General features: G+C 42.1%; 1 protein-coding gene across 3 annotated transcripts in view; it reads left to right on the forward strand.

Moving 5' to 3' along the window:
* ebf1a (EBF transcription factor 1a) overlaps positions 1 to 14,340 on the forward strand; it is a 144,164-nt gene that overhangs the window by 3,357 nt on the left and 126,467 nt on the right. For all 3 annotated transcript variants that reach the window (XM_072663088.1, XM_072663086.1, XM_072663087.1), the window contains exons 4-5: positions 436 to 491; positions 11,317 to 11,390. In XM_072663088.1, the coding sequence (XP_072519189.1) occupies positions 436 to 491; positions 11,317 to 11,390 (130 nt within the window). The remainder of the gene's footprint in view (positions 1 to 435; positions 492 to 11,316; positions 11,391 to 14,340) is intronic.

The following is a 14,340-nucleotide window of genomic DNA, read 5'->3' on the forward strand; positions in this document are numbered from 1 at the left end:
TACTCTTATGTTTGGCTTATAACAGTGGCCTCTCCCACGAACCGTAATGTTAGTGTCCAGTGTTTCATGTGAAAGGAACCGAAAGAGACAGACCGCTCAGGCCATCAGAAAGAGTCCTGACAGTTTACTAATGCAGCGGGGGACAAACTGGGGGGCAGAAAGAGAAGGGCACATGGGTCATTCTGTGCACGTTTCTGTTTCTCTCAACTTCTTCTGAAGTGGATCAGCTATTATAGCTTTACTGACATGCGTTCAGATTGCTTAGGCAGCAGCCTACATTTAAAACACCCGTACTGTACTGATCTATATATTTCTACATTCTGTAAGTCCAGACTTTAATGATCCTGTCCAGGAAACCAGTCCTTAGAAATGTGAAAAAGAGTCAAATCTGGTTTAGGTCGGTTTGATTCAACTCTCTTCGTCTCTTCACTGCAGGTATCAGGACAGAGCAAGACTTTTATGTACGCTTGATTGACTCCATGACCAAACAGGTAAGGCCTTATATATTTATAAGAATGTATACAAAGTCCTCCTGGACTGCCAGAGTGACTGCTGGAAATTGACGAAGGTGCAGGAAATATCAGCGGCTTGTGTGTGTGTGTGTGTGTGTGTGTGTGTGTTGCATGTGTGTGTGATTGTGGTGGTATCATGCACCCTAGTGAGTTTGGGGTTGTGCTGCATAGTGTGCCTTAGGGGCATGGGGAACTAATAGTGTCTAAATATGACATCCTCTCTCTGGGAGAGCATTTAAGATGACAGTTGTTTGAGTGTGTGTGTGCGTACGTCTGACATTCACCTACTGAAACACTCTTGCTAAAACACTGCTGTTGAAGGTGTGATGCTCCCATTTGCCACCTCATGTATCTGTTTTGTGTGTGTATACATGTGTTTGTTCAGGATAAGCAGTCTCAGTTTTAATATGGAATGCTGTATTCTTTGCTGTGGAGTGCATTTAGGGGCTACTGCGGCTTCAGGGGCCAGTGAAGGCAGTCTTTGACTTGCACAAGCTTTACCCCCCCCCCCCACCCCTCCAAAAAAACAACAAAAACCCAGCAACATCTCTCTGTGTGTAAAAGTGTGTGTTCTGCTGGAAACCGGAGCAGTTGGGGGAAAGTGAGGCCCTAAACTAGTAACAGCTGAGTGTGCTTTAGGACGGCCCATGTTTCACAACGTATTTAGGAAAGAGGATTTCGCTGTTATTTTTCCACCCGATCGCTGTGGGACTCTGCGCGCAATAGGTTTGTCTTCCTTTCCTATTGGCCTACATGCTGCGGTTTTTCCAGAGCCAGAAAAGCCAGCTGGATTTAGAGACTCAAAATGTATGAAAGTGAATTATTAGAACCTCAAAATTAGAGGAACATGCTTTCAGCGATCTTCTCGTGTTCCTTTAGCAACAGCACCTGTGAATTGCCCAATTAAAAGACTGTTTATAAGCCACAGAGTTCATTCCTAAATTATTTTAAGCACCATCTTGCTTATAAATATTATAGAAATATAAATGATCTAGTATAGCTGCAAATATATTATAGCTTCTACATGCTGGGGTTATACTTCAGTGGTATTAATAAAAACAATGAGAGAAGTCCAATTTCTTTTAACACATTATTCAAAAAGCTACTGTAAATATAATGTAAATACATATTTATTTATTTAAATATCTCTGATTTGAGCTCTTCCACTGGGCCAAAGTCATGTTTGGCACAGCCTTTTCCCCTACTAATCACATGTATTGTGAATCACATATTAAGCTTGTCAGATTCATACAACATTGAATTATATTGAATTAATTGATTTTGCATCATTTTACCAGACCGAGCCCCCCACTGGTTACAATTATCCCCACATATGGGGTAAGTTGTAATGTTTGCACTCATGCCACTTTAAGCTGAATTGGTCTTAAACGGCTGGTGATGTACATACTGTCATTTGTAGTAGAACTAAGCAGGTTGCTTCAGTAAAAATATTCAGAATCTTTTATGAATATTGTAAAATGTATCTCTGTTCCCACTAGTTACTGAAAATGTGTAATAGTTACTGGACAACAAGTTTTAAGATTATAACGGAATATTACAGAATATTAAGCATAAGAGGCTAGGTGTCTGTCACCTTGTTAAAAAAAAGAAACACTCCTTCGTGTTCATGTTTTAGTGTGAACATATGGTTCTAAAAAATATATATTTGCTATAGAAACTTAAATAAGATTTGAAATAAATGAGATTTGCTCCGAATAACCCTTTCTAAGAATCCTACATTCAAAAATGCAGTGGTGTGTGCATGCAGCCAGGCCAAGGGTGCAGGTAGAAAAGTGTGAAGGTGTCAGGTAATTAGCAGGTGTTAGTGTACAGTGTTGTATCCCTGTGGCGCTCTCATGTAGTGACAGTCTGAACACTTGGCGAATCATGTGTCGTCAAAATGCCTGTGTGTACTGTATGCATGTGTGTGTGTTGCTGCTCTTAGTTGTTACTGACCTTTTAACCTTTTTGCTGACAAAATTCTTTGTGGCCCATGTCCTTCTTGATTGCAAATAAATCACTACACATATGTATTAAACTAATATGAATATATAGTTTAATGCACTAATCATTGCTGGTAAGCCATAATAGAAGGTTTGCATGCTACGCTACAGTGAAACCATGAGATGGTTTGGTGATGTTGTCATTCAGCTGTGTCGAGGTGGTGGGCACAATTCCTCGAAATTCCTTACTTGTGCTAAGTGTGTGTACATTCTTTGGCGCTGTGTGTGTGTATGTATGTGTGTGAAGTTCTTTGAAGCTGATAATGTTGGCGGTGGCTGTCACTGTGCAGGGCGATCGGGCTGTGTGCGAGCGAGACAGATTTATATGTGTGAGTGAAAGGCAGGGGCGTCACACTAGAGGAGTAAATATGGTGGCTGGAGGACAGGCCCACTGCTCACTTTTTCAAAGCGCCACCTCAATAAAAAGCCGTTTATCTCGCCGCCTCTGTCCCCCCTATGAGCGCATATTTCAACGCTTGATTTACAGGCTATTTCTGTGGACCCAGCAAAGGGCACTGCAATACCTGTTAATGATGTCGCTGGCAGTGAAAGAGAGGGAGAGAGAGAGTGAGAGAGAGTAGTTTGGAATCCAAGTGGACATGCTGGCATAATATTGCACTGCTCTGCTGTCCCTGACTTGTGGAGCCTCAAGTTTCTGGGCTCAGTGGGCAAAAAGAACCGTTCACTACATTTCCCAGAATACCATTCATTCAGTTGAACAGGTCAGCTACGCGATTCTTTACATACACCTTTATTTATTTACTATATATCTAGCCCAGCTGGCACTGGCCCTGCTACCTTCAATAATACGTCAGTTTAAGGAGTTAAACCTTTACCTAGTATGAATTCACATGGTGTCATTCTACTGATACTGATCAGTGCTCCACTTGTGGTACCTTTGAGTCCTTGTTGTAGTTACTGAACTATAACAATAGCAAAGAAATATATACCTTTAAGGATTGAGTTTGAAAAGATAAAACTCTAAACCAGTATGAATTAATGTGGTTATATAGGTATACACCTTAAGATCAATAATTAAACAATAAGCCTGTTCTTTAAAAAGTTGGTTCGACATTTATCCGGTATGAATTCATGTGGTCATTTAACTATTGAGTGACTGGATAATAAGTGTTCAGATTATTACCTGCATAATAAGACTGTGGTGTAAGGATCCAGTATGAATCCATGTGGTCATATAGGTACTGTTCAGTGCACCACTGATCAGCACTACAAATTCTTTTATAGCAACCACTTAATACTAATATCTTAATACTAACTGAATCCTAAGCCTAGGGTTGAAGGGGTTAAGCTCATTTTGCACTGCTCTACCCAAACCACAGTGTGGCAAGAAACGGGCCTACCCAGGCCGAGGAGCACTCACAACGTGTTTAAGATTTCCCATTAAAAGGCCATAACTTGGTACAGAGGAGCTACAGAAGCGGCTCTGGCTGGCTGGCTTCGGCCCAGCAGCGCGCCACTGTTACAGAGCAGGTTTATGGAGTTGTTCGACACACACTTCTCATTAGCACTGGGGGAGTCCGTGCTGAGAACTCACTTACTGGCAACGTGGAGAGTATGTGTGTGTGTGTGTGTGTAGGTGCGTGTGTGTGTAGACCACAAGTGGGAGTTGGGGAAACAGGGTGTGTGGGAAAAAGTGAAATGACAGAAGGAGTGTGTGTGTGTGTTTGTGTGTGTGTGTGTGTGTGTGTGTGTGTGTGTGTGTGTGTGTGTGTGTGTGGGTGGGTGGGTGGGGGGTGGTATAATGATATAAAACAAACCGAACACAAGAGGGAACACAGAGGGATGAAAAATGAAATGCACTAAATTTACTTCATTCAAAGGTATACATCATATCCACATGAATAAAAGATATTTCACCGACTCCGTTTATGTACTTTTGGCAGTAATTGTGTTTATGTTTTATATTTTATTCATGTGGAAATGATGTACACACTGGAATCAAGTATACTCAATGCCTCACTTTCAGCGTGTATGCAATAAGACACAGGGCAAACTTGAATAAAGATTTGCTTACTGTCTTCCCTGACATGTTGTACCATATCTTGACTTAATTCACTCCCACACACGCACACACGCACACACACACTCTCTCTCTCTCTCTCTGAGCGAGCCGGGGGAGTTAAGAGGAAGAAGGGAGAAGTGCTGGGTGTCAGGATGACAGGCCATATCTGTGATCAGTGCCTGAGTGTTAGATGTGTCTGATGAAGATGGTGGAGTCCTACCTACTCTCTCTCTCTCTCTCTCTCTCTCTCTCTCTCTCTCTCTTCCTCCAACTCTCGCTGCTCCACAACAACTGAGCCACGAAACAAAGGCGAATCACACGCAGACACTCGCTGCAGAAACACACACTGAGCCTGACACGCTCTGCAGTGATGCTAACAAAGAGAGAAATGTGTTTTCGTGTATTTATAGTGGATTGTTTACATGCCTCAGATGCGCTTGTCACTTCAAGGCGGCGGAGGCAGGTCACAAACGAGCTCTGATGCGCGGCTCGTGCAGAATGAAATATGTATTAAAAGCTGCGTCGGGGGCCTAATGAAAGCTTCACACAGGAGCCTCCGTCATGCATGTTTCATGCTCTCCCTGGCCTTCCTTAAGCAGCTCTTTGTTCACACAGCTCTGGGCTGGAGCTGCCAGGTACACTCCAACTCCCCTGTTGCTTGTGGATGTCTGTAACTGTGTGTGTGTGTGTGTGTGTGTGTGTGTGTGTGTGTGTGTGTGTGTATTTGTTTTTGGACTTTGTCAGGACAACACTTTGCAGTAAATGCAGAAAAGAATGAGGGGTAACCTACAGAACCTTTGCAGGACCAACAAAAAAGCTTTAAACTGTAAAGATATGGAAATGAATATTATTTCAGTATTCTCGGTATCCAAGTAATTCCATATACATTCATTGATGCTGAGGCCTGGACTCTGGTCAGGCCATTGTTCTGCAAACACCAGGTGGTTCAACAGTTTGATTTGCAAATATACTTCAAGAGCAGAGTCTCTTTTCTCCTCTCACTCAAAGATGAAAACTTTAATTGCAGTTTCATGAAATCTGATCTGACCACTCACATTCACGTCACATGCCCACAAATCGGATGCGTATCTGATCTAGGACCACATATGACAGTGACTCATCGGATGAGATCAGATTTGTCCACACAAGCTTGAACAAATCAGATCTGTCAGATTAAAGTAAAAATCAGATTTAAGATTTGAGTGTTTGGTATTTGGAGTTTGCTCCTTTAGTTTAGAATAAGAGGTGCTAGGCTAACATTGCTAAAAACACCTAGATCTGTTATCAAGTCTCCATAAATACACACCCAAATTATCTCTCAGCCATCTCAAAACTTCAGATCTCCATTTGTTTGGTGCTGACAGATTGATGAAGTGCAGAACATTGCATTAGAACATCACATAGTCTATAAAAATGACTCAAGGTAAGCTATCCGTGCCCTAAAAACTATATTTTTGTAGTTTATGTAGCTTTTCTATTGCTTTTTGAAGCACATATAGCCCAACATTTGTTAGCAATGTTAGCCTAGCATCTCATGTTGTAAACTAAAGAAACAAACATCAGATACCAAACATGTCTCTGCTGTTCGACTGCATCAGGGGTAAGCGATAAGTGATAAGTGATAGATTTTTCGTCAACCCATTCCCTTAATAAGTAATTCTGTTGGTACCATAAAAATATTGGATTTTGATACCAAGTCCTAGTACTAACTTTGCTTTAAAAACCTTGTGTGTGTTTGTGTGTGTTTGTGTGTGTAAGTGTGCGAGAGAGGGACTATTCAGAGCAAAGAGACAGCTCTAAATAAGTGTGTAGAGAAACAAAGTTAAAGTGCTCCCCCTCTCTAAGGAAATGTCTCTCTCCCAGGAGAAGACTAGGCTGCACTTGCATTTCCATTCATTAGAGAGGAGGGCGTTTATAAGCGTGCCCATGCTGCGTTCGGACGCCAGAAACACTTCCCCAAAATCAACAAAATGTAACAAAGTGACACAAATCTCCTGTATTAGGCATTTCCTGCAATCAGGAGCCGTTTGGAGCCCCTGATGATGTCAGATAGGGCATGAATGGCACCCTCTGTGCTTGGCCTGTGGCCACTTAGACTTAATACCACTCATATGCAAATATTTAGACACACACGCTCTTATAGGTCTCCAAAGAACAGGGGAATTAAGACTCCTTCATAGCATGGGGGGTTGTTCTGTGTGTGTGTGTGTGTGATAATATAGTATTTCAAGTTATAGCTTGCTGTGTCATGCTGTGACCTGCATAATTACTAAATATCAACAGTTAGGTTGATATTGTAGCATTCAGTGGCTTTTTAGTAGTTTTTAACATTTTTTTGTATTTCAGTCCTGTGTATAAGATATAGGTGCCAGTGGTTTAAATAACCATTTAAAAATAATTTATCCCAGCATTAGGTTTTATTAATAAAATATTTTCTGAGCTGGTTAGAAGTATAATGTTTTGGCTCTAGATTTTGCTCAGTGTCCCTTCCACTGTTTGGCTTTCAGCAGCACAGCTGAATTAACTTAATACAATTCTAACCAAACCAACAGGTACTGGATGATATAAAGTTAACACAAAGATTTCTTAAGGAGAAGATTGAATGTCAACACATTGACATATATAATTACTGCATATTGTATCCATGTTATGAGTTATTTAAATGCATTTTAAATACACATTTTCTAATGTGTCTAAGACTTGCACTTCTGTATTTTGGCTCATTTGACTAATATGTCACAGTTCAGAACTCATAATGTGGCTAAGAGTCATTCTAATGAATCTCTGCATCAGTTTTCTTAATAATTCGTCTGTAATTTAGCAACGACCAGAACTCATTAGTGCCAAAAAAAAATAACAGTCAAGTTTTTAAATGGCAGATAAGGAGTCTGCTAAAAGGATTACCACTGATTTAATACCGTATCCTAACAGAATATGAAGTGTGAGTTATTGAGGCATTTTGTGTTGTTATGTTAACCTGTTACAGCAATGTTAGGCTAACCTGTTCGTTAAGTGTAACCTGTGTTTTGGAAAAATGAATGCTGTATATTCAAAAGAGGCGATGCCCTGAAGAAAGAACAAAAGCCCTATTCTGGAATTAATCAAGAACTGTTCTGGACCATCAGTTATACTCAGACACATCTCAGTAGAGCTTGTTTCTTGGATGTGTGCACTTTTAACTTGCTTGCTTGGAGCTAGCTAGTCTAGTCCTATCTAGCTAGCATACGTGGTGATGGTAACATTGTGTGTGTAGCTTAGGGCGGCTTGATAGAGAGTGGTATAATTTCTAATGTCATAATATGTGTCATAATGTTATTTATTAACTTTGTAAATATAATGAATGTAGCGCGAATATTGGAAATGGTGTGCTACGACCGCATTGATAACAGAAAAAAAAAGGGGGCAAAGACTTTCACCCTCAGAGTAACCAGCAGTTTAGAACTTCACCCCCCTGGGATTTAGCAGTACTCAGAGACAGAGACAAGCCAGTACTCATCATTATTCCCATTGTAGTGGGGTTGTGTGTTACTAACCTCACAGACAGTACAAAGTCCACAGTGCACAGATCACCTTAATGCTACAGAATAGTGTGATACAGCAGTCTTACTGGGGGGCTGGTGTGTAGAGATGAAGTGGAGCGGTGTGTTGGTGAAGTGTGCGAGAAAGCACATGTCCATGAAGCCCTCTGCACACTTGCCTGCACCTGCAGAAGGTTACACAGCTATTGTTTTGGTGGCCCGAGCTGGACCTCGGAGGAAAAATCGCTATTTTGGGAGCTGTTTCAAACAGTAGTATGCTGCATGCACTGCCCGCTGTTATTCAGGCTGTAGATGCAGTTTGTGTGATAAATGGAGGACCGTCCATATGAAACCCCTGTGGCAGAGTAGAGGACATTTCCGTGTGGCCCTGCCCTTACGCATTCTAACCCGCCCTCTCGCTAATGCTCATTCTCTACGACTCTCTTCTGTCTCTCTCATTTCCGTCTGTCTCTCTCACTCCTCTATTTTTTCTCTCCCTCTCTCGCTCCACCCTATCTCTCTCCGTCTTCCTCAATCCCCCTGTTTCTCTCTCTCTCTTGTCTCACATTCTTTCTCACTCCTTGTGTCCCCTCTCTTTTTCCCTCTTCCCCTCTCCCTCTTCCTCTCTCTCTCTCTCTCTCTCTCTCTCAGCCTGAGGGTCAGAGCTATGGGCTCAGACAGTGATGCATGCTTGCACACTTTTAGAGGACCTTGACCCTCATTTCCGCAATGGGAGAACCAAACAAACACACGCTGCTGATCACCAGTGTCCTCCAGCCACAGCAGCGATACAGAAAAACGCTCAGACAAACGAAGCTTCTTTCAGAACCAAGATTGCAAAATTTGCGGCCTGGTTTTGTTTCCAAACAAGTGTTTGTGGGTAATTGAAAAAGGCTTGTGCACTTGTGACTGGGACCGCCTCTCGTTAACGGCTGTCAGTTGGTCTGTGTGTGTGTGTATGTTTGGGCTAGGGTAAGTGATTCACGGCTGTGGAGGACATGTTGTGTGGAATGAGGGTGGAAACAAAGCTGAGGTTTTTTTGGATGAAGTGTTGACTTAGCCAGATGGCTCGCTATGCTCCAGTCTGGCAACCCAACTGCTTGCCACACACACTCGTGCGCACACACACATGCAAACATTTACATGCACATGCAGATTCACATACAAGCTCAGAAACACACACACACACACAGACGTACATGCTTACATACATGCCCTCTTTACTTTACTAGCCTGTTTCGTTCAAAGACGGGTTTGACATTAGGTAAAGTTACACAAACATACAGACACACAAGTAGTGTGTTACACTCTCACACACTTACAGAAAAGGATTTTTGGCCTTTTACACTATTACCCATGTCTTTCTCTGCCTCTGTCTCTGAATCTGAGGAGGGTGTGGTACACATTTTCTGGGGCCGAAACGGAAACAACATCCTCTATGGGGCAAAATTATTAGACAATATTCCAGTGAATTTTCCTGTGGAGTTGAAACTCTTCCCAGATGCCTCTGTAGGGTGGCCGCTATGACACAAGCTGCTCCGCCATGACGCAGCGAGACAGCAATCTGCACAGCTCTGCCATCAAAGCGCTAAGCACTTTGACTTTCTGAGCCTGGTTTTAATTGGACTTAATGAGAATAGCGTGATGAAATATTGCCAGCAATTTGTGTCTCAAATATGTTCTTCTGAAAATGACTTCAACTACTGCTGGCACAGCTTGGTACCAAGGAGTGCATTGATTAGTATCTATAGGACGACATGAATTTATGCTACTTAGCGATATGGTCCGGCGTTTTTCCACTCAATCTCTGGCTGCTGTGTCTGTGGCATATGATGGATTAAGACTGGCGATAATTCGCTTGTGTTTTTGTAAAGAGAAGAAAACCTGTTGACTCAAAATAAACCATAATAGGAGCCAATGAGAAGGTCAGCATCTGTTCATTATCTTCTGTTATCTTGTGTTTCAAGTCAATGGATTCCCTGTTGTTTTACTGAGTAAAGTGTCTGAATGATGTCAAATTAATCTGTGGTGTTCAGCCATATGTACCACAGATGTAGCAGATAGAGTAAGAACTGAAAAAAGCCAACATGTTCATCTAAAGTCTTGTGACTCTGTATAGTGCAGGCCTACGATTCATTTATTAATATTAAAGCTTACTACAGACACTAATGTGGATTTGCATGTGGATTGGGAGTTTTCTAAAAGTTTTTTTCTAAATTTGATTTATGGTGGAAAAGAGATACATGACGGCCAGTGTACAATAAAATAGTACTCTTTAACTGTTTCACCACTCCTCCCTGTTTTACAATCTTCAGCATTGCACATAAAACTCAAAAGACACACACCATTCACCAGGCCCTTTGGATAGTTAATAAAATACACATCTTATTGTTTTGTCCATTGTTGTCACCACTGCAAAGCAAATCTGAGTTAGTATGTTTCTCCACAATAAACCATTTCCCATCAAACCACTCAGAATAACTTTGTTTACATCTCATACCACTCTGTTTACATCTGACTGAAATAAGCAACGTTTAGAAAAAGTTCCCTTTTAAGATTTAAGTACAAGATAGAAGTTGAAATGTGGCTGAAGCACATATACTGGCAGAAGCACGGCTATTACGCTGTGCGTGGTCACTTTGGCCTGTCTCAGGCTAAAGGGGGTTTTCATAGCCGTGGTAAAGTGGGCATTAAATGGAGCACTTGGAGTCTGGCGCAGCCAGGAATGGACCACCCCGCGTCCCGTTGCATAGTTTAGGCCTTCCCACAGTGCACCAGCCTGCCGTGATTGATTGATTGGCAGTAATAAAGTGAGGTCTCTGTAATTCTGTGAGTATGGAGAGCAGGCGGAACACAGTGTCCCGGGCTAGCGGCGCTGGAGCGCTCCAGATCATTCCCATGACACGTGTGGTCATTCGGCAAAAGCCTTGTGCCAGATGGAATAAGGTTCACATTAGGCTCAGAAGAGTAAGCCCAGTGTATGAGAGTGTGCGCGTGGGCGTGAGAGAGAGAGAAAGAGAGCGTGGAGAGATGTGGTTTGGCGCTCCACGTGATGTTTCATGTAATGTTTTGGTTCGGGGTAAACCGTGCCAGCACAGTTCCATTGCTTCCCATTGTGTGATTTCTTATCCCAGGGAGTTAGTCATGAAAGTTCTCCAGCACAGCGTCCGTACCAGAGTTCACCTCGCAAGAGGAAAAAGTTATTTATCTGAACTCCTTGAACAGTGTTTTCTTTTGTCTTTCTCTTTTTTCCTCTCCAGCCTATCATTTATGAAGGTCAAGACAAGAATCCAGAGATGTGCCGAGTTCTGCTAACACATGAGATCATGTGCAGGTGAGACTCACACACACATGCATCTCTTTTCAAGAGGACTTTCAGTACTGTTCTAAAGTTTGGAAACACGTTCAGAAGATTGAGAGCCATGACTTGACATGACTTCATAAGTTTCATATAGTAATGCCTGATAATATCAGAATCATATCTGTATTGGGGGTCTTTTTGAGATAAATTTGAGATAAATTATTTTATTTTTCATTTATTTATTTAATAATTTCACAAAAATGCAAACTACAGATTACAGAAAAAATATTTAGCATTTATGCAATGTGTCACACTGGATCCCTAATGTTCTCCATTGGCAGATACGCACATGAAAAATAATGGACATTGGCATCTGCCCACAATTCCTATACGTCTTTAGTTTTCTTTTATTATTTTATATTATACTTTTTTAACAAGATGATTTTCCCAAAAATAATAATCCCTATTATAAAAATAGTAAAATAAGTAAAGAATAAAACAACAGCAATTCTGAATATTTCAAGTAATTCCAAATGTATTTATGCTAGTGTACATGCACACCCACACACATTCACACTCAGACACCTCCTCTCTCTCTTTCACACTCTCTCCATCACCATTACACAATCAGGCTCTTGAACCTGCAGGCTTTGCTTTGGCTCGTCTGAGTGTTTGGCACTGGCGTGGCACTCCGGAGCCAGTGTTAGTGTTGGTCTCTGCTGCTGGAACTGCCACCCCCCCCCCCCCCCCATCCCTCCACCCGCCTTCTCTCTCTCTCAGTCTCTCCTGTACACTGTGGCTTCACTGCCACACACTGGAGCCACTGCTCAGTAGGAGAAAACTGGAGAGCCAAAAAAAACCCACACCGACTGAAGCACCGTGTCCTTCATAAAAGCAGGGCTTTAGTTAGACTTAATATATCATCAGATAAGCTCAAACTACTGTTGTTTTACAAGATGATATTTTAATTCGTACACAGTTATATTTAACTGTAGCAGAGAAATAAGTCATTTAACCTTGTATCCTCTGTCCTGAGACTGCAAGCCTGCCAGTTTTTTTTAAGCTGCTCCTATGAGACATGTATTCCGATCATTCATCACAATCCTGAACACGGCCAGATAAAGTCTTGGTAGCCTGTGTCCTATCAGCAGAATCTGGCAGGCCTCTCTTCCCAGGCACTCCTCTTCATCAAAGACGCAGCTCTATCTAAGCAGACGCCAAAATGCCAGCCGCGGATGCTAATTTTGGAGGGCGTTTTAGCATCCCAGTGATGAGCGTGCTCATTCCTTTCCTGTTGTGCCTAGAAAAGGTTCTGCACTGAATTCACTTCTACTTGACTCAGAAGTGTACATCATTAGAATATACAGTCACTGTGTTGATGTAATACATTTTATCCAGGTGAAAATGATGTACACATTTGAATTCGAGCAAATTCAGTGCATCATATTTTTTTCAGTGATGGGGACAAGAAAAAAAAGAAACGTGCACCTGAGAAAAGTACATTTTGCGAGTCACCTCTAGGATGAGGAATGGGGAGAGAAGGGAGGATGAGAAATCGAGGGAGAATACACCTTCATAGGGCCGTGTCTGTAGATGCAGTATCTCCTTTCTCTCTCTCTCTCTCTCTCTCTATCCAGGTCATCCTCTCTCTGCTCTGGGAGGAGAGCAAGGGGAGCGGAAGCCGTGCACCTTTAATTAAAATCAAAAGATGAATTTCTTGTGCTTAAAACTGGGTTGTGGAGATGGGTTCTCATCTATTCCAGGCCAAAGAGAGGAGCATTTGAACAGTTTTCCTCCTAAAAATATCCCACTGATGCTTGGTTAATTAGGACAAGGAAAAACTCATTACTCAATAAGAATCTTCTTGTTATTCCTCCGTTAATGAATGCAGTTTGCGTGGAGTTTTGACAATGAAATATGTGCAGGCGAGCAGGAGCCCACTGTCTTTCCCTCTCCCACCCCCCCCCCCCCCCCCCCCACCACCTTTCTGTCTCTCTATCTGTTTCACACAATACATGTGTACCATCGCTGTCGTGTAAAAACATTGTATCTCCATTTTTGACATAATGTAAATCTGGCAGTTTTTTTTTTTATTGTGTCTGTTTCATAATGAAACGACCAGTTGAAATGCTCCAAAATTACTTGGAACTCAGTCTTTTTACCTTGACTTACATTGTAAGTTAAAAAATGTTCACCCTTCCCTTGCAAAGTTGCCGTTTTGTAGATGATCTAAACTGAAAATACAGACATTATCATTTTAATTTAAACCTCATATTTAGCCCCTCTTTATATGCTGCATCACAAATGTAGTGTCACACCCCTTTATATGTATATAATCATGTTCAAAAAGAACAAATATGCAGAAAGGACAGCGACAATATGCTTCTTCAAAAGCCACTCTGTGCTAGCTTTGACATTATGTCATGTAATGTAGCTCATGTCTGAGGCATGCAACTCAGTTTGCCACTCCATAAGGTTTCCCAATCATGTGTTGGAGACTTGCAGGCACACCCACACACACCAGCTCCCCTCATTTGTCTCTATTGGGTTCCACTCCAAAGAGTGTCTCCAAAGAAGCCAAAAAAGAAGAGAGACAGTTGTAGGATGACAAAATCTGTAAACAGCCTCTTCCCCTCATGTCTCTCTCCTTCTTTCTCTTTCTCTCTCTCTCTCTCTCTCTCTCTCTCTCTCTCTCTCTCTCTCCTCTCCGTCTGCTGCGGGCCTCCTCTGCTGAGCCTGCAGTGCGATAGAGGTGCAATTACCAGTCTGCGATTAGGCTGTTCTTCATTAATCAGGCCTGTTAATTGCTGCACGCGTTTTCCATTAGCCATATGGCGCTGCATGGCGCGGGACAGAGTCGCAGCGCCTTTTCCCATCCAACACCACTGACAAGCAAAACAAGAAACGATCACTCAAAAGCAACAGTGCGATCTTTACGACGTTGCCGCATGTTCTTCACACGGGAGGACTGATTGATGAGCGT

Source organism: Salminus brasiliensis, chromosome 19 (assembly GCF_030463535.1).
Source record: "Salminus brasiliensis chromosome 19, fSalBra1.hap2, whole genome shotgun sequence".
NCBI classification, from domain to species: domain Eukaryota; kingdom Metazoa; phylum Chordata; class Actinopteri; order Characiformes; family Bryconidae; genus Salminus; species Salminus brasiliensis.